General features: G+C 36.1%; 1 protein-coding gene across 1 annotated transcript in view; it reads left to right on the top strand.

Annotated features, from left to right (window-relative positions):
• ACYP2 (acylphosphatase 2) overlaps positions 1-20,938 on the top strand; it is a 165,815-nt gene that overhangs the window by 7,673 nt on the left and 137,204 nt on the right. The window contains exons 2-3 of the mRNA XM_065891358.1: positions 6,733-6,749; positions 8,289-8,398. Of these exons, the coding sequence (XP_065747430.1) occupies positions 6,733-6,749; positions 8,289-8,398 (127 nt within the window). The remainder of the gene's footprint in view (positions 1-6,732; positions 6,750-8,288; positions 8,399-20,938) is intronic.

The raw sequence follows: 20,938 nt of genomic DNA, 5'->3' as shown, positions 1-20,938 counted from the left end.
ACGGGTTGTGGTTGAGGGACCCAGTAAACAACACCCCTCTTCATTATGTGAGTTATTGACAAGTAAGACAGTGAGTAAAGCAGAGTTTGGGGGATGTGTCTCAATCTTCAGGTAAGTAGACTTTGTAATAATCTGTACTGCAGAATTAAACACACCAACCCAGGCACCAGCAGGGCTCCCTCAACAGAACAGAAGGGATGATTCCTTTGAATAACTAGTTCCCAGAAGGAAGAAGAGGAAGCACCTGGACTATGTATGTTTCTCCTCCCAAACTTAACCATTAGATAAGTCACTGCATGTCTCCGAGGAGTTAGGAACAGGTAGAGAGTGGCCAGGAGTGACACACTAGTGGATATTTCTCCCCGTTAAAGGAACTATCACATGGGCAAAGAAACTTTCTCTCCCAGAAATAAGCAGTGACATCTAGAGGGAGCTCAACTATTTAGTTCTCGTTGTAGTACTTCAAGATGATCTGCAGAGCAGAGTTTTTTGGTGTGGAATGATAGGAGAAGTCAGGGATGTTGTATGGAGAGCAAATTGGGGAATGACTGTCCTTGTTCTACAGAGAGAGAGAGGAAGGACGACGTCACAGTCCTGTTTCCTGCTTTCCTTTTTTTTGTGTGTGACATAAAAAAAATTGAGATCTAATTCACATAGTATTAAATTCACTCTTGTAACGTGTTCAAACATACTAAATATACAGTGTTTTTTACTGGATTCACAATGTTTTGCAGCTATCATCACTATCTAATTTAGAATATTTCCATCACCCCAAAAAGAATCCCTGCCCCACAGTTCCCTTTCTTAGTCACTCCCCATCCCTTACTTCCCCCATCCCTCAGGGATGTCGCTGCCAAGGTCTCTGTGATTTCCTTGGACTTTCCTTCATGGTTCCAAGACGGCTGCTATCGCTCCAATCATTACGTTCACCCTACAGTCAGCAAGAGAGAGGGAACAAGGAGGAAACCCCTGGCTGAGACAGCCCCTGTCAAAGAGCTTTCTTGAAAGCTTCAACCAGTGATTTGGCTGAACCACTTGACATGGACCACCCCTTATAGGGAAGATCGATAAATATGGAAGAGCATGTTGCTGCCTCAAGTAAAATCAGAATTCTGTTAGAAAAGCAGAAGGGGAAAATGGATTTTGTGTAGGCAACTAACAGTGTCTGTCACAGATATTCATATGTTAAATACGTTTAACAGCATAGTAATTACATTTGTTAGTCTTTCCCAAGTAGTGATGCAAAAAGACATACTACAGAAAGACTTTGATCTCCCTGGTCTCAATCTCAAAATATTTGGTTTATAACCAAGACAACCTAAATTTCTGTTAAGTACATATTGAATCTTTCACATATGATTTATCTCAGTCTTATTTTTTTCCCCATTTATCACTGCTTAAAGCAATGGGCAACACTTGTGTTATCTACCCAATTTGTCAAGCAGTATGAACTTAGCCTAAAATTAAGTCTCTTAAACTTAAAGGACAATCCTTTAGTTATACTGTTTTAAGATCTGTTTAATAAATGTGTGTGTGCCCTTACCATTCATAGTTACAAATACAGCCACCATGTCCTGCTCTAGTCTTCTATCCCAAGTCCTCTAAGTTCTGTAAGACAACCAGTTTAAGCATTTCTTTTTTCAGTTCTTATAGTTGTTAAGCCATTATTCATAAACAACATGCTCATATTAATATTTCCTGATTTGTCAACTTAGGCATTATGTAGTGACTTCTTGCTACCCTTTTTAGTATATAGTATATATAAACACACACACACATACACACATCAAACTATATATTATCATTTAGATAAAGCAGTAAAGTTCTGCTAGAATCAACACAGAAGTCTTATGATTCTTTCCAGCTTTGAGTGCAGTAAATTTATCATCATCACTTTGAAATTAAACTTAAACTCTAATAAGTATGGTTGGATGTATATGTACAATGTTAATAATGAATTAGTACAGGACAGTAAAACAGTTCACTTAAATATTTATCAGCTGGTTTTTCTTTTACTCATTTATTCAACAACTATGTGCCAAGCTCTGGTCTAGGTGCTGGGGACACAGTGTTGAACAAGACAGAAAAAAAAAAAACCCATAAATAAATACCTAGTAATATCATATGGTAATCGGTTATGCATATCCAGGAAACATATAAGGATGCAGTGCTGTTTTAGATAAATTGGTCAGGGACTTTTTCTCTATGGAGATGACATTGGTGCAGAGACATGAATGATGAGAAGGAGCCAGCAATGAGAAGATCAGGGGGAAGAGCAGTTTAGACAGAGGGAATAGTAAATGCAAAGGCCATGAGGCAGGGATATGCTTGGCATGTTGAGGGACACAAAGGAGAAAAATTTGGCTGGAATGAAATGAGCAGACAGGAGTCCTAAGAGATGAGACAGAGCATTAGAAAGGGGCCTGGAGGCTGTGGTAACCAGAATGTATTTTATTTTGAGTGTGAGAGGGTTTTAAGCTGGGAAAGGAAGTGATTTGATTTTACTTAAGGAAAGAAAAGCACCTTGGCTGCTTTATGGAGACTAGACTGTAGGAGGGCAGAACTAGACATAGGGAGACTAGTGAAGGGGGCCATTGCTGTGGATTAGTTGAGAGATTATGATAACTTGGACTAGGGTATAAAAACATTTTTACCCATTTTTCTAGAAACAGTTGAAACAGAATTAAACTATTTTTTAGCAAGTCTTGAAAATGAAGTTTGGGGCTAGAAATAATTGGTAAAATGAGTGCAATGACATGGTTTTGAATATTTAACTGTGCGTGGTATCCAAATAGGTCATGATCCTGATTTGGGGACTTTGCACATGCTCTTCCATCTTTAATGTTATTCCATTCTCATCATACTAATTTTTGCTCATCATTGAAGTATCAATGTCCCGTTTTCAATAAGCCTGCCCTAAAATTACCCAAGACTGGGTGGGTCATTTGTCTGTCCTGTGAACTCCCACTTGCATCCTGGTTTATACATCTTTCAACTCATAATTGTCCTATGTTTTATTTATTTTTAAAGTTTTATTTATTATTCTTTCTTCCCCAGTTTTATTGAGATATAATTGCCATACAGCACTGTATAAGTTTAAGGTGTACAGCATGATTTGACTTACATCATGAAATGATTATCACAATAAGTTTAGTGACTATCCATCATCTCATATAGATACAAAATAAAAGAAAAAGGAATAAATATTTTTCCTTGAGATGAGAACTCTTATGAGTTACTCTCTTCACAACTTTCATATGTAACATAAGCATAAGTTAATTTTATTTATCGTGTTGTACATCACATCCCTAGTACTTATTTATCTTATAACTGGAAGGTTGTACCTGTTGTCTTCTACATTTTAATTGCCATTTTACTTGTCTATCTTCCTCACTATACTGTAAGCTCCTAGATGGCAGGACTGTCTTATTTACTTATCTCATTCTCTGCAGAATTAGACAATGAATATTTGTTAAGTGAATAATCAGAATGTCTAAAAGTGTGCTTATTTTTTTTTAATATTTATTTATATATTTGGTTGCACCAGGCCTTAGTTGCGGCATGTGGGCTCCTTAGTTGTGGCATGCGAACTCTTAGTTGCCGCATGCATGTGGGACCTAGTTCACTGACCAGGGATTGAACCCAGGCCCCCTGCATAGGGAGTGCAGAGTCTTATCCACTGCACCACCAGGGAAGTCCCTAGTGTGCTTATTAAATATATGAATTGTGGGGCTTCCCTGGTGGCGCAGTGGTTGAGAGTCCGCCTGCTGATGCAGGGCACACGGGTTCGTGCCCCGGTCCGGGAAGATAGCACATGCCGTGGAGCGGCTGGGCCCGTGAGCCATGGCCGTTGAGCCTGTGCGTCCGGAGCCTGTGCTCTGCATCGGGAGAGGCCACAGCAGTGAGAGGCCTGCGTACCGCAAAAAAAAAAAAAAAAAAAAAAAAAAAAAAATATATATATATATATATATATATGAGTTGCCTGATTCTTAGATTATGTCTGTGTGAAAAGAACATTTCATTAGCAGACTGGAGTAGGTAATTTCCTTAACCCTGCAATGTGTTGGATAACTCTTTTAAAAATTCCTCAAATCCTGTCACCTTAAGCAAATGGCCTTTTTGTCATCAGTAAATAGATGGTGGAAGGGCTGCTGGGAATTCATAAATGTTGAAAGGATGTTGCTCTTCACTGGGGGTGGAGTGGGGTGGAGTAGGGTGGAGTGGGCAGCTTGTTGTTAACCTCCCTTTCTGGCAGCTCCGGTGTTTCTGGCAGTAAGTAGCAAGGGTGGAGGGAGCAACCTAAGTTACAGGCTGCCTGCTCTGCTCCAGCACCAAATCCAGTTAGAGTGCAGGACAGGGTTTTTTGTCTTTTCATTATCCATGGTTTCTTTCAAGTAGCGCTGTTGACTTGTAAAATAGCTGAGGCAATATTGACATGCAAGTACATGATTTATTACCAACAGGAATTTGAACAGCATGAATGAGAAATGCATCAGACCTGCAGTACCCTACAAGATTGGAGTTTTCCCCTTTGCGATGCAATTCTTCACCTGAAATATAAATCTTTTTCAAACCTTTCCCAGACCTTCCTTTAAGGTGGAGCCAACCATTGATTCTAAACTTTAGTGGGCATAAAAATCACCTGGAGAGCGTGTTAAAATTGGATTCCAAGATGCAACCTGCAGAGTTTCTGATTCTTTAGTGCTGGGGAGGAGCTTGACAATTTGATTTTCTAAAAACCTCTCAGGTGATGCTGGTGCCTCTGGTTCATGGACCGGTCTGAATAGGAAAGAGCTGGACTATATGTTTCCAATTTCTGTTTACTTCAGTTGCATGTGCTTTCTTTTCTTATTGCTAACATCATTTGGGGCTGTTCACTGTTGAGAAACTCAGAGGGGAATATGCACAATAGGCCTGGACCCAAACCTTCAACTCTGCTTAGTCAGTGTCTTCTGGGATCCCCTCACTCCAGGAAAAAATGACTGCACACTTCTCCACAGTTCTGCCTGTTTTGTCTCTTCTACATGGTCTGGTTAACCTGAAGTTTCCCTTGAATTTTCTGCCCATTCCTTTTATATCTACTGACTCATGTCTTTCCCTCCATCTATATAACAGATTACCTTTCTGGTTCTTCTTCAGATCAATACTCCCCACTCATCCTTCCCTCACATTTATAGGTATCTTTTTTTTTTTTTTCCTGGTACGCGGGCCTCTCACTGTTGTGGCCTCTCCTGTTGCGGAGCACAGGCTCCGGACGCGCAGGCTCAGTGGCCATGGCTCACGGGCCCAGCCGCTCTGCGGCATGTGGGATCTTCCTGGACCGGGGCACGAACACGTGTCCCCTGCATCGGCAGGCGGAGTCTCAACCACTGCGCCACCAGGGAAGCCCTATAGGTATCTTTTAAAATATTTTTTATAGCCCCATAAGAATTTCACTTGTGATACTATCCTGTCTTTTTTGCTCCACTACTCTTTATTTCTTCGTATTCATTTGGTACCACAATACACTACCCTCAGGAAACAAATGATACTCCTTGTTATTATAAATCTGCTTACAAAACTACATAAAATTACCCAAGCCACTGATCTTGTCTTCTGTATCCTCTTAATCAGGCTCAATTGCTGTTTGGAGAAGCAATATCTTTTGACCTCTCTGAGATTGATTTGATCTATCCCCTGTGATTTGCCTATTTTTTTTCTAATTTATAAAAATTGAGGTATAATTTACATTAATATTCACCCTTTTTAGTATACAGTTCAATGAGTTTTGATAAATGCATACCGTCATGTAACCACCACCACTACCAGCACAACTGAGACATAAAACAGTCCAATCACCCCAAAAATTTCCTTCGTGCTCCTTTTCGGTGCCCCACTCGTTCCCACTCCCGCCCTTGGCAATCACAGATCAGTTTCCTGTCCCTGTAGTTTTGCCTTTTCCAGAAAGTGGAATTAAAATAGTAATGTTTTATTACATTTAAACTTGAATTTAGTCCTTGTATTTAAAGAAGACATTCTATTTATTTATTTAATTTATTTATTTTTGGCTGCGTTTGGTCTTCGTTGCTGCACATGGGCTTTCTCTAGTTGCGGCGAGCGGGGGCTACTCTTCGTTGCAGTGTGCGGGCTTCTCATTGCCATGGCTTCTCTTGTTGCGGAGCACGGGCTGTAGGCACATGGGCTTCAGTAGTTGTGGCACACGGGCTTCAGTAGCTGTGGCTCACGGGCTCTAGAGTGCAGGCTCAGTAGTTGTGGTGTACCGGCTTAGTTGCTCCGTGGCAAGTGGGATCTTTCCAGATCAGGGCTTGAACCCGTGTCCCCTGCATTGGCAGGTGGATTCTTAACCACTGTGCCACCAGGGAAGCCCCTAAAGAAGACATTCTAAAAGCTGAGAGTGGGTAAGTTTTATGCCAGCACACTCAACTGTTCTTGTAGTAATTATTTTGTTTTATTTAGCATTTTAAAATAGAAGGAATATGCAGTTTGGCATTTCATTATACTTTGGTTTCAGAATATTATTCTTTTTCTTCAAAAATAACACTCCTTTTTCTCTTTTTGTTTTAAAAGAAAAGAATTTTTAAAAAACACTTTCTGAATGCATTCAGATATTAAAGGTTTTGTTCATTTCATTTACTTACTATTTAATAAACTAGATGAAAGCTAAGTCAGGAAATATATACTTTTTTTAAAGGTAGACAACCTGACATTTCTTTTCATCTTTCTCTTATACAGGTGTTTGCTTCAGGATGGTAAGTCACCAGTCTGTTTATTATTTTTTGCCATCTCCCTCCCACCCCCACTGTTATTTAGTCACAGAGACAGAGCAGTTATCTACTTAGTGCTAATCTATTGCTAATTTCCTGTCCTTGACAGTGAATGAAGAAATATTTGTATTTCTTTCAAGTTACTGGTTGAGATTTTTATTAAGGATGTCTTTTAAAAGTAGCCTATTAAAAACATTACAGCCTTCCTAGTTTTCCGTTAATATTTCTAGGAATTTCGAAAGTATCTCTCTTGGGGTGATCCAATTAAACATTTTGATTAGGTATATTTAATACACAGTATGGGGTCTTCCACTTGTTCTGGATGTAAGAATCTCTCCAGTCAAGGGTACATATCTTGAATTGCAAAATGAGAAAAACCCATTGTTGCACAAGGAAGTGGTTCCTAGGTTTTTAAAGTTAAAACCCCTTGCTGCCTTTTAGGTATTTATTTTAAAATATTTATTTATTTTAAAATATTTATTTATTTTAAAATACTTTTAAAATATCAATTTTTAAAATATAGTACTCCTTTCCTAAAAGTTAAACGTGGCATGTATTCTCACCTACTGTTTGAGCTGGGAATCACTAGCTAGGTCTCTGTTCCTAACCTCTAAGGGTTCTAACAGGTTCCCACAAGTCAAGTCTCTGCCTTTAGAGATAGTCGCATCCCCTGGAGTTCAGATTGTCTTCTTTTTCATTGCTATCTGTGAAGGCATGACATTTTCAGAACCCAGCCGTTCCAGCAATCCTAGCTGTAATCATCTTGGTTTGCGCTGCTTCATTTAGTTGGGGACGTGGAGTGTAGAGCTCTTGGTCACCCTGGCCTCCAAACAGGAGAGAGCATGTTTCTAAAAAATGCTGGTATTCTGGCTCCACAAGAATTTTAGTGTGATGTAGTTAAAGTAATACAAAATAAAAATGTTTCTAGGTTTGCATGTGCTGGTAGCATAATTGAATTTGGAATCAGGAAAAGGAATTTTAAAAAACTATTACGAATAATAGGAGAAATAAATTTACTCATAGGCAATTATAACAATTGCGTGGCAAGTCCAGAGTCAACAGAGAACACTGGAATCTTTTAATCCAATACTTTATGTTGATCATAACTGGATATTTTTGCTCAGTGATTAAGAATCTTGGAGTGATCATCATTTGAAACCCAGATTGACGGTGTAATTTAGCATTAGCAGGTTGTGAGGGCAATGCAACTGAGTTTTATGGATTCCAAAACACATCATGGAAATTGTTTTCTGAAATAATTCCCACCATCAGTTTATTTTCTCATAATGTGCTTGTCTTTACTGAATGTGGAATTTAGCACACACACAAAAAATACCATTTAAACGAAAGTTTTTATAAATATAGGTATTACTATGGGTCAGCTACACAATCTTTGGCATAGACTATATTTTAAAGGAATCAGCTTTTTTGTGACCATACCTTTTTGAATGTTAGAATCAAGTATGTTGTAAATTCAGACCTTTGATGATGGACTTCGTCTCTCTTGTTTTCTCCTGAAACCAGTACACCGAAGATGAGGCAAGGAAAATAGGGGTGGTTGGCTGGGTGAAGAATACCAGCAAAGGCACTGTGACAGGCCAAGTGCAAGGCCCTGAAGAGAAAGTCAATTCCATGTAAGTAATAAGACTAATAACACACTCATGCAACTTATGAACTTATTTCAATGTTTGGCTGTACAATAAGAATAGAATTGATGGACCAAATTTAGTTTGTAGATTATCACTAAACCAACATGCTTTTAGGCAGACCAGCAAAGAAATTTTCAGAGTTGAGAGTGGAATTTCTACGTCTAGGAATGGATTTCCCACTTGGGCAGGCCCTCAGAAAGAGCAGTAGCATCACTCTCCAATCTGTATGAAATGTGTTCTGTTCAGTCTCCTCTAATATGAGGGAAACATCCAGGGTCAAGTGTTTCTCATCAGAAGTGGTTGTGACAGAAGCATAGTGCTTTAGGATGGTTCTTGAAGTTCTTAAAGAGCCTGCAAGGCAAAAAGTTGCCATTTCCTTTGTATTGTTTAAGTATCTTATTTATCTTATTGTAATTTTATTTTTACCGTCAATGAAAGTGTGTTTGATGAGCTGTATAGTTACCGTAATATGAGTCCTTGCAGTGCAAAGGAGATCAGATTCAGTTGTAGGGAAAAAAGTGCCTTGTGTACACAGTGTCATTTTCAAAGACGTTATCTTTTCAGCTTCCTAATTGCCACTGCTCTCTGTAGTCTTATTTTTTAAATAAAAATTGCTCCTATTTATCGAGCGTTTGCAGCATGTTAGGTAATGTGCTAAAAACTTTACATTTATCTCATTTAATCTTCACAACATGTCTTACGAGGTAGCTACTCGTTGATACCCAATTTACTTTATTATTTGCAATTTATCTTTGTTTTCTTTACTTAATGTTTTCAGATTTCAAGAGCAATACTTTTTTACTTGTTGTAATAAGTGAAGTAATAAAATGTAGAGAGGTATAAAAGCAAAGTTAGTAATCGGCCCCTCCTTTCTACTTCCTTCCCCTTTATGTAACCTGAGCCAGTGGCTTTGTGAATCCTATCCAAAGCTTTCTTTTTCACTTAAAAATACTTAATTGTACGTTTAAAATTAGAGTTTTGCATGCTTTTACTGAAATGAAATACTTCATGCATATTTTTCTGTAACTAGTATTTTTTACTTTATGGACGTTCAACAATCAAGAAATATATAAGTACCAATTCCTTATTTTTTCTAATTTCTTTATGTATAGGTACATATTTGCATTTGTGCATAAACCATACCCCAACTTGAAGAGTGGGGTCCAAAATTCAATTTCATAAAATGTGGGGTAACAGTTAATGGAAAAATTATCTTTTTCAGTAGGATGGTCACAAAATGCACAAATGAGAGGACTGTGAGCAACATTATACAGAACTAATAGTTCAGTGGATGAGAAAATGCCAGATGACTATGATATAGTTTGAGATTGGGGACCACATGGAGGATGGATGCTCATGCCAATCATGTTATACCCTAGTCCATGTTGTAGCAAGCTTTTGATTAATTTCCTTAACATAATCATATCATACATTCTGCCCATTTTTCCTTTCCAACCCCTGCACACCCTTCTTCCCTGCCATGCTGCCAGTCATCTGTGTTAGCAACCTGTGTGTGTTTCCTTCCATGTTTGTCTCCATGTTTGCCTTTACACAACACACACACACACACACACACACACTTGGGTGCACATATATTTGAGGGTTTTGTTCAATGTTTGCTTTTTAAAAATGGGATTGTGGTGTATGCACCTCTCTGCATCTCACTTTTATTTTATTTTTTTTAATATAAATTTATTTATTTATTTATTTTTGGCTGTGTTGGGTCTTCGTTGCCGCGAGCGGGCTTTCCCTAGGCTGCTTTCACTGTGGCAAGCGGGGGCTACTCTTTGTTGCGGTGCGTGGTCTTCTCATTGCTGTGGCTTCTCTTGCTGTGGAGCACGGGTTCTAGGCATGTGTGCTCTGTAGTTGTGACTCGCGGGCTTAGGTGCTCTGCGGCATGTGGGATCTTCCAGACCAGGGCTCGAACCCGTGTCCCCTGCATTGGCAGACGGATTCTTAACCACTGCACCACCAGGGAAGTCCCTGCATTTCATTTTATCATTCAAAAATACATCCAGGAAAATCCCTCCAAGTCAAATGGTGTAACACTAATTCATTCTTTTTAATGGCTGCTTAATATTCTACAGTATAGATGTACCATTATTTATTACCTTATTGCTGGGAAACTCATTTTGTTACTTTTTATTTTTTTCCGCAATAAGAGCAATGATGCAATAAACATTTTATTGGTGATTTTATTTTTATGAGATAGATTTCTAGGAGTGTGATTTGTTGGTTGAAGTGTCTTGCATACTTTTAATTTAAAAATATTTGCCTGACTGCTTTTCAGAACAGCTGTAAACAATTACATTTTTTTCTATTCATCCTGTTGGCAATTGGTACTGTTGCACTTTCATTTTTCTTTTATCGGATTTGGTGTAGAGTGATATATTATTTTTTTTACTGTAGTTTGCATTTCTCTAATTGATAGTTGGAGCATCTTCATGCTATGTGGATTTGTTCTCATGGATTCCCTTTTCACATCCTTTACCAATTTTCTCACTGGATTGCTTGTCTCTTGCCAATTTTTAACAGCACTTTGTATACTGGTGATGACTACTAACTCATTATCTGTTATCTCTTTTCCAAGTATTCCCCAAATCTATCATTTGCCTATTAGTTTTGTTTATGGTAGCTTTTACAACATAAGTTGTTTTTCATTTTTATAAACTTAGATATGGCTATATTTTCTTTCTGGTTAAAAAACAGATTGTGTGTTGTTTCCTAGCTTTCCTTCTAACTTTTTGATGCTTTATTTATTACATTAGGCATCTACTCCATCTGGAATTTGTTTCTTATTTATAATATGAGATTGGAGACTATTTCCTACCAGATGGATAGGGAGTTGTGCCAGCACCATTTATTAAATAGTCACTCTTTCCCCATTGAATTGAAATATGTTTTTGTCAATATATTAAAATCTCATATAAACTGGATTCTATTTCTGGTTTTTCTGTTCTGGTCCACTGATTGATATATCTATTCCTATACTAATACTCCATATTGATTTAATTACAGTGGCTTTATAGTATATTTTCTTTCATTATTCTTTTTCATTCACTTTTTTGCTTTCTTGGGCATTTATTTTCTCTCTAAACTTTAAGATAATTTTATCTATTTAATTGGAATAATATTTGTTTTTTTTAACTTCCCTAATTGTCTTACAAATATGTTTTTTCAAAAAAGAAAACTTTCTTTTTTAAAACAGTTTTACAGTTACAGAAGAATTGTGACGATAGTACAGAGGGTTTCCGTATACTCCTCACCCTTTGCCCATTAACATTTTACATTAGTACGATACATATGTTACAGTTAATGAACCAGTATTGATGTACTGGGTATTAAGTAAAGTCCATAGTTTATTCAGATTTCCTCAGCTTTTACCTAATGTCTCTTTTCTCTTTTAGGAGCCCATATTTTACTTGCTTTTTAATTGCACATTTTTATGACATAAGAGAATTGTTATTAAATCTTTCCATCTAAGAATATGGATATCTTTTCATTTGTTCAGATTTTAAAAATTATCCTTCAATGTGATTTTCTGGTTGTCACCATCTAAGTTTTGTGCTTTTCTTGCAGAGTTTATTCCTAAGTATTTGCCTTAGTCAGTTTGGCTTCAGTAACAAAGCACCGTATAGACTGGGTGGTTTATAAACAACAGAAATTCTCATAGTTATGGAGGATGGAAGTGCAAGATCAAGGTGCAAGCATGGTCAGGTTCTGGTGAGGGCCCTCTTCTGGGTGACAGACTGTTGACTTCTCATTGTATTCTCCTATGGCACAAAGAGAGCTAGTTAGCTCTCTGACCTGTTCTTATAAGGACACTAATCTCATTCATGAGAGTTCTATCCTCATGACCTAATTACCTCTCAAACACCCCACCTCCAAATACCATCACAGTGGAGATGAAGCATCAAGCTATAAATTTGGGGAGGACCCAAACATTCATTTCGTAACAATATTTTATTGCTTTTTTTCACAGTTAGGTATGGAATATTTTTCCCATTTTTGTTTCCGGGTATTTATGCTAGAATAAGGAAAGCCTAATGATGTTTGTATATTTATCTTATAGAGTTACCTTATCAAATATTCTCATTAATTGTACTAGCTTTGATTGTTTGTTGTTTTTTTTGTAAACTATAGTCTATTAGATTTCGTAAGTATACAATTCTGTAGTTAGCCAAAATAGTGTCTCTTTTATCCAGTGTTTATTTCATTTGCTAGACCTCCTCACAGCAATGTTGAATAGTAATAGCCATAGCAAGCATTCCTGTCTGGTTTCTGATTTTATTTGAAATGGCTTTATTTTTTCACCATGATGATGAAGAATGATGTTTGCTGTTGATTTTTGGTAAATAAACTTCATTACATTGAATTTTACTCTTGAATTCCTTGAATTAAGCTCTAGTTGGTCACAGTGTGTTATTCTCTTGAGTCATTGCTGAATACTGCTTCCCAATGTTTTATTTAGAAAATTTGCATCTGTACTTATAAGTGAGATTATGGTTTCCTTTTTTTTGGGGGGGGAGGGTTGTTACTGTATCAGGTTTTGGTGTTAAAAGTTCTGCTGGTTCATGAAATGTATTAGGAAGTTTCCCTTTTCATTCATTCTGGAATAATTTAAGTAATACTGGGATTACTGTTCTTAGGTTAGCTGAAATAAGTTATGAAATCACTTGGTCCTGGTGCTTTCTTAATGATAGGCCTTTAATCACCTTTCCAATCTGGTCTATTGTAATTGGTGTATTTGGGTTTGCCACTTGTTCCCAGATTCATTTATATTTTGCTAGGAAATTATCCAATTCTTTTTTGAAATTATCTACTTGTCCTAGGGTTTCAAATTTGTGGTTATAGATTTTATAGTTTTTAAAATCTCTTCTGTATCTGTGTTTATATCTCCTTCGAAAATTCCTAATCTTGTATAGTTTTATTCTCTCCTCATTTTTCCTTAATCAGTCTCGGAAGAAATTTATCTATTTTATTGGTATATCTTAAAAGGCAGCTTTTGGATTTATTGATCATTTCTACTTTTTTGGTTTTCCATTCCTTAATTTTAATCTTTATTAATTCCCTCTTTTTTATTTCTTTGCTGCTTGGTCTCTAAGTCTTCAACATGAGTGGTAGTTGCCTTTAATTTTAGCCTTTTTACATTAAAGATGGTAATTTGGCATTTACCCTAAACACATCTTTTGAGTTCTTCCATAGGTTTTGGTAAAAAGTCTTTTCATTGCTTTCTGGAGAGTTTGTATTTTCATGTTTCATTTCCTCTTTGAGCAAATATCCAATGGTATTCTGTGTATGTGTTTTTTAAGCTTCCAGTGGTTATGTTTTTTTAGTCACCTTTTATTACTTATTTCTATTTCTATTTAATGATGATCAGAGAATGGGGCCTAGAAGATCTCTACTTTGAAAAAATTGTTAAACCCTTGTGATGATGTGATTTATTTTGGATAGATCAATTAGGATGGGTGATCCAATTAGGATACTTTAGGTTGCAAGAAATAGAATATCTGTTAAAAGTAGCTTAATGAAGCGGCTGAATTTTCTCACTTTCTAAAAAACTGGGGCAGGTAGTTCCAGGGTTGGTCCAGTTGCTCCATTACATTAGGGTTCTGGGGTCAGTTTCTCTGGGACCCTCCTGACCTATCTGTTCTGCTTGCCTGCAAGTCCTTCACACCCTCACAGGGTCAATTCAAAGCAGGAAGAATGTGAGACTTTTTCCCTTCTCTTCTAAGAGAGGAAATTCTTAAAAGACCCTGGCAGATTGCTCTACAGGTTCCACTGGACAGAGCAAGGTCACAAGCCTATGCCCTGGCTTCAAGTGATATTAGGGAAGTATCTGGCATTTTTAGCTTTCCTTCTAACAAGTGGGATTTGGCATCAAGAAGGAAGAGAGAGAGAGGAATGGCTGTTAGGGAGACACCCAATGATGTTTGCTGTAAAAGAGACCTGAAAGGAACATATGTTCTCTTTCTGAGGCATATGAGATTTCATATCTCTCTCTCTCTCTTTCTCTATCTATCTATCTATCTACCTATCTGTCTTTGAATGTGTTGATTATGTTATTCCATTCCAGTATTTTTTGACAACTAAATCCATTTAATTATGAAAGAGGTGTATTTTGTTTTTGTTTTTCGGGTTTTTTTTGGCCATGCCGCACCACACCCAGCTTGTGGGATTTTAGTTCCCTGACCAGGGACTGAAGCCAGGCCCTCGGCAGGGAAAGCGTGGAGTCCAAACCACTGGACCGCCAGGGAATTCCCATGAAAGAGGTGTATTGAAGTCTTTCTGTATAACTGTATTTTCATCGTTACCATTGCCGTTTAATTTTTCTTTACATTTCTTGCTGTTGTGTTGTTTGATACTACAGATACATGACTTGTGTCATCATCATAAAGTGTCTTTTTTCATTACATAGTGTTTGTCTTTATACATTTTAATGCTTTTAAATTTAATTTATACCTTGCTACTCCCTCTTTCTTTTAAATTTACATTTCATTGGTATTTCTATGTTTACCTTTATATTTTTATCCACTCTTGATCATTTTAAGGGTGCTTTTAATAAACAACATAGAGCTATGTTTTGTTGTTTAACACATTTTGAAAGTTTTTCTCTTTTAATGGCAGAGTTCAATCTTTTCAAATTTAGTATAATAATTGGTTTGTACACAAACTTGGTTTCTTCATATTTAGTATAATAGTAGTTTGTAACAATTTTATTTTTCTATGTTACTTTACTATTATTACTTTTAGTTTTAATCATCAATACACTTTTTTTATAGTGAACTACAACACATATATAGAAAAATGCATAAGATATTAATGTGCAGGTTGATGAATTAGTATAAAGCAAAGATCTTTCTCCTGCAGTATCACCTTGGATCAAATGTCCATGGATCATATGCATGGGTCTGTTTTTCTGGATTCTCTGTTCTGTTTCATTGGTCTGTTTGTCTACCCTTGCACCACTACCATGCCATGTTAATTATTGTAGCTTTATCATAAGTCCTGGCATCTGGTAGACAAGTTATTCTAACTTACTCTTTGTCAAGGTTGTGTTGGCCATTCCAGTACCTTCCATTACCAAGTAGATTTTAGATCAAGTTGTCAAGTTCCATGAAACAACCTGTTGACTTTTGACTGGGATTGCACTGGGATTGACTGGGATTGCACTGAATGTAAAGATAAATTTACTCTCTCAATAGTATGTTATAATTTTCTGCATAAAGGTCTTGCATATTTCCTCCCGAGGTATTTGATAGTTTTGATGCTATTATAAATGCTATCTTCTTAAGCATTTTTCCTGTTTATTGCTAATATATAGAAAATCAATTGAGTTTTGTGTATTGCCTTATTTCCAGTGACTTTGCTAGACTGACTTGTTGATTCTAATAATTTGCATGAAGAATCTTTTGAATTTTATTGTTTTGAATATTATCTGAGGATAATGAGAGTTTTATTTTTTCCTTTCCTATTCTTTCACCTTTTATTTCTTTTCCTTGCTCACTACACTGATTAGGACTTTAAGTATTTAAATACTGTGCAGAAGTAGTAGTAATAATTGGCATCCATGTCTTGTTACTGATCTCAAACTTCCAACATTTTACTTTTAAATAGTATACTTGGTAAAAGTTTTTTTGTAGGTACTATTTATCAGATTATTAAAATTTCCTTCTACTTTTAAAATCACAAATGGATACTGCATCCTAACAAATACTTTTTCTATATCAATTAATATGATGATATGATTTTTCTCCTTTATTCTGTTATTGGGACAAATTATATTGATTGATATTCTAATATAATCAGTACTATATTCTTGGAATAAACTCAAATTAGTCATGACTGATTTTCCTTTTTATATATTGCTGGATATTGTTTGCTCACATTTTGTTTAAGATTCTTACATGTATGTTCACATGAGAGATGGGTCTGTAATTTTCCTTTCTTATAGTGTCAAAGTTAAGTTATGTTTATCTAGAATTTTTATAATATTGATATTATTCTGTAAATAGTAGAATTCATCACCAATTAATTCTGGGCCTGGAGTTTTCTTTGTCCCGATGTTTTAAATTACAGATTGAATTCCTTTAACACTTATAAGACTTTTCATATTTCCTTTTCCTTTTGTCAATTTTGGTAAGTTGTATTTAAAAAAAATTTGTCCATATTTTCTAAAATTTCCAATCTATCGGCATAAAATCTTATTAATATTGCAGTATGAATAGTGCTGTTGACCTTTAATTTCTGATATTAGTTGTCTGGGCTTTTTTGTTTGTTTTTTTTTCTCCCTAGGCCTTTATCAGTCAATATTCTTGGTCTTTCAAAGAATCAACCTCTGCCTTTGTTGATCCTTTCTATATATGATGTTTCCTGTTTCATTAATTTTGTTGTTATAATTTTGCTGCAATTATTTTCTTCCTTCGATTTTCTTAGTAGTTAGTTTGCTGCTCTTTTTTTAACTTTTTGAGATGGATGCTTAGTGAATTGATTTTTTAGCCTTTCTTTTTAAAATATATAGCATTTTAAAAGCCATTTCAAAAGCCAATTTGCTTTCTAAGCACTGTTTTATCTGTATCTCATAAGTTTTTATATACAGTTTAAAAAAATTTTTCAAGATATATTCTAATTTTCAGTTTGACCTATCAATTATGTAGAAATATATTTATTAGTTTCTAAATATATCTAGCTTTCCTAGGTATCTTTTTGTTATTGATTTCTACCTAATTACCTTATAATCAGAGAACATCCTGTATATAATTTCAGTCCTTTGAAGTTTGTTGAGACTGTTTTCATGGCCCAGTATATGATCATTTTTATAAAACTTCTCTATGCCTTACAAAGAATGTATATTCTGTAATCATTGGATATAGAGTTCTATATGTTCATTAAATCAAATTTGCCATATCATATTATCTAAAACCCGTACTGGTTTTGTTTTTGACTGCTTGTCCAGTTATGATTGTGGACTTGCTTCTTTTTTTCTGGTAGATTTGTCAATTTTTTCTATATATCTTTTGAGTCCATGTTATTTTTATTTTTTTTATTTTTTAATTTTTTTTGTGGTACGTGGGCCTCTCACTGTTGTGGCCTCTCCCGTTGCGGAGCACAGGCTCCGGACACGCAGGCTCAGCGGCCATGACTCATGGGCCCAGCCACTCTGCGGCATGTGGGATCTTCCCGGACCGGGGCACGAACCCGCGTCCCCTGCATCGGCAGGCGGACTCTCAACCACTGCGCCACCAGGGAAGCCCTTGAGTCCATGTTATTTGATGCATGCAAATTTAGACCTGTTGTAGTCTCCTGGTGACTTAAGCCTTGTATCACTGTAAAGTGTTTCTCTCTATCTTTAATAACGCTTTTTGCCTTAAAGTTACTTTATCTGATATTAATAGAGTTATACAAGCTTAATTTATGAATGTGTTTGAATAATTTCCCGTTGTTTCATTTTCAATGTTTCTTTCTCATTATGTTTTATATGTGTCCGTTTTAAACAGCATATAGTTGTTTTTTTTTCTTTATGTAGTCATATAACCTTTGTTTTCAAATTAGACTGTTTAGTTCATTTAAGCTTAATGGAATTACTGGTATATTTAGAATTAAATTTATATCTTACTGTGTTCTTTCCACTTGTTTTATCAGTTCTATGTTTCCTCTTTCTAGCCTTCATTCAGATTGAATATTTTTTATTATTCTTTTTTTCTCTATTAGTTTAAAAGTTGTATATTCTTTTATTCTCTTACTAGTGCTTTTCCTGGAGATACAACATACAACCATAACATATCAAAATTTGATATTAATTTAGGCCTTTATTCTTTTTTCCAACAATGCAAGATCTATAGCACCTTTTACGGCCATTTATCTCCCTATTTATTTAGTTGCTATAGTGGTATATTTTAATGATCTATTTTAAAGTTCATAAGACATTATTTTTAAAAGTCAGTATTTGGTGGGTTTCCTATAGATTTGCCATTTTTGTTGCTCTTTTCCCTCCTAAATTCTCTGGGCTTCTGTGTAGGAATATTTCCATTCTGCCAAAAGAATGTTCTTTAGTATTTTCTTTAATTTGGGCCTGCTGGTGATGTGTTACCTGAGAACTGTGTTTCAGTTTTTGTCTCTGTGTGTTTTTATTTTACCTTCATTCTTGAAAAATATCTTTGTTGTGAGTAGAATTCTAACATGCCATTTATTTTTTTCAGTTCCTTGTGGATACCATGAGAGTGTCTGGCATCCATTGCTTTGTTTGAAGCTGGCTGTTGGTTTTACTCTTTGCTTCTTTAAAGTAACTTAGCTGCATTTAAGACAGCAACGATAGTAAAATTGCCAGTTTATGATTTGCAATAATAAATATAACATTAAGCCTGTCAGATTTAGGTGATTTTCTCCAGTAATATTTAGTTCTCTGGGTACAGATGCAGAGAAGGCAGGAGGTAGGGTTCATTCCAGAGCTGGTTGTTGCCAGCTACAAAAAGCAGAAGTGATAGAGCAGGGGCTTACAGATATTTACAAGGGTGTGAATAGAATGATGAATCCCGGAATCTAGTTTGGACAAGAAGAGAAATGAACTGGGAGGTAATTGACGGGCAGTGAGAAATGATTGCCTTATTCAGTTTTGGATCTAAGCATATGGAACAGCTGTCAGTACTGTTTTGTTGCACAATGCAATCAGTGGAATCAGTATAAAGGAAGGGATGAAATGGGGGATGTGAAACATCCCTGATGTTGCTTAACCCACTGTGACTGATGATCCAGGGTAGATGGGCTCTTTCAAAAACTGACTTTTTCTGTGTCCAGTGGTTCTATAACTTAATCGGAGCATTGCTAAGTGGAAATTCCTCCAGGCGTTTGAAAGATTACTGAAATTTTGCCCATTTCTATGTTGTCATGATTTTCTTTCTTTCTTTCTTTTTTTTTTTTTTACTGCTTTTTACTATGGGATAGTCAAACATATACAGGACAATGAACAACCCCACATGTCTATTACCCAGTTTCAATAACAATATCTGACAATCTTGTTTCACATATTCCTCCAACTTTCCTTTTGTTTTTGTTATTGTTAGACTTTTTGATGCAGATTTCCTGCATCATATTATTCACTGGTAGGTTACCTTGAAAGGTACAAAACAGCCAATGTTGGACAAAATTTTGAGCTATAAAACAGTAATTTCATGTTGTTCAATCTAATACTTTACTATTTTTCTCTAAAAGAAACTCTATATACTTATCAATCTATTTTTCTAACCCCCACAGAAGATCTACCTCCAAATGTCAAAGTGCATCTCATAACCTATCAGTTATACTTTTCCCTGGAAGCTTGTCTTCCTCCCAGTCTGGGTCTAGACCTGATGAACAGCATTCATTCTGGTGTTTAGCCTCTTGCCCCTTTCCTGGAGCAGGTTTCTGTTTCCTCAATTACATGTTTTCATTCCCTTGATTTAGTCCCTTATTTTGTTGACACAATTCTCCGTAAGCTTCCCCCAAAAAGGTGCCTGAGAGACAAAAAGTTTGTATCCTTCATCTGCCTGCCTTCATCTGTCCTCATACTTGATTGTTGGAGCTGTAAAATTTTATGCCGAAAATTATCTTCCACTCAGGACTCTGAAGGCATAATTCCATGACTTGCTTTGCTGTTGAGAGATTTGATGTCATTCTCATACAAAGGTTTGGGAGCTATACCTGTTTGTTCCTCTCAGAAGCCTCTTTAGATGTTCAGTTTCTCCCTCTTTCTCTGCATTTTCAAAATCATCTGCCTTCATGCATGTTTTAATTTCACTTTAGATGTTGGGGTCTTGGAGGAGGAGAATTAATGTCTTCCTTTGACAATTTCTTTCTCTCTCTCTTCTTGGCTCTCCTCTTTTGAAATTTCTATGTCACCCTGATTCTCTAATTTTCAACTTTTCTCACCTAGTCTCCAAACTTTATTTTCTGGGAAATTGCCTCAACTTCATCTTCCAACCTTCCTTTAATTTTGTTTGTTTCTGCTGCAATATTTTGATTGTTTCTACTTCATAGCACCTTGTTCTTATTCATTTTTTTCCATATTTCTCTGAGGATAATGTGTTTTTCTTTTTGCTGTTTTCTTCTGCTTTTTGTGTTGTTTTTGTTTCCTCTAAGTTTTTTTTTTTCCTTTCACCCCTCCTTGCCTTTTCTTTTTTTCTGTTTGCTTTGCTTCTCTCTTTCATACCCAGGCTTTCCCTACAATCATATTTTCAGTGACTTACTCATAAATATGAACAGACAGCCAAGAATAAACAGACTTTTAAGGAAATTTTCCAACATGTAATAGTAAACTTGTTGGCTTGAGGAATGGTGGTGACTGATTGTGAGCTGGCTTTTTGTTGGGGAAGCTCCAAATGCTAAATCTGTAGGTCTTGTCTTCTGCAGTCCTTGGTGCCTCCAAATCCTGAGTCTACTGTGGGTTCCATGAGGTGAGCTGACTTGCTTCTCATTGTTTTTGCTTCTGCAAGTACTTGGGTTATAGCATCCTTTGTTTTTCTGTGTAGTTACTCCTCCATCTGCTTTCCT

Source organism: Phocoena phocoena, chromosome 14 (genome assembly GCF_963924675.1).
Source record: "Phocoena phocoena chromosome 14, mPhoPho1.1, whole genome shotgun sequence".
NCBI classification, from domain to species: domain Eukaryota; kingdom Metazoa; phylum Chordata; class Mammalia; order Artiodactyla; family Phocoenidae; genus Phocoena; species Phocoena phocoena.
The sequence above is the reverse complement of the archived record's forward strand: the minus strand, read 5'-3'. Positions and strand labels throughout refer to the sequence as shown.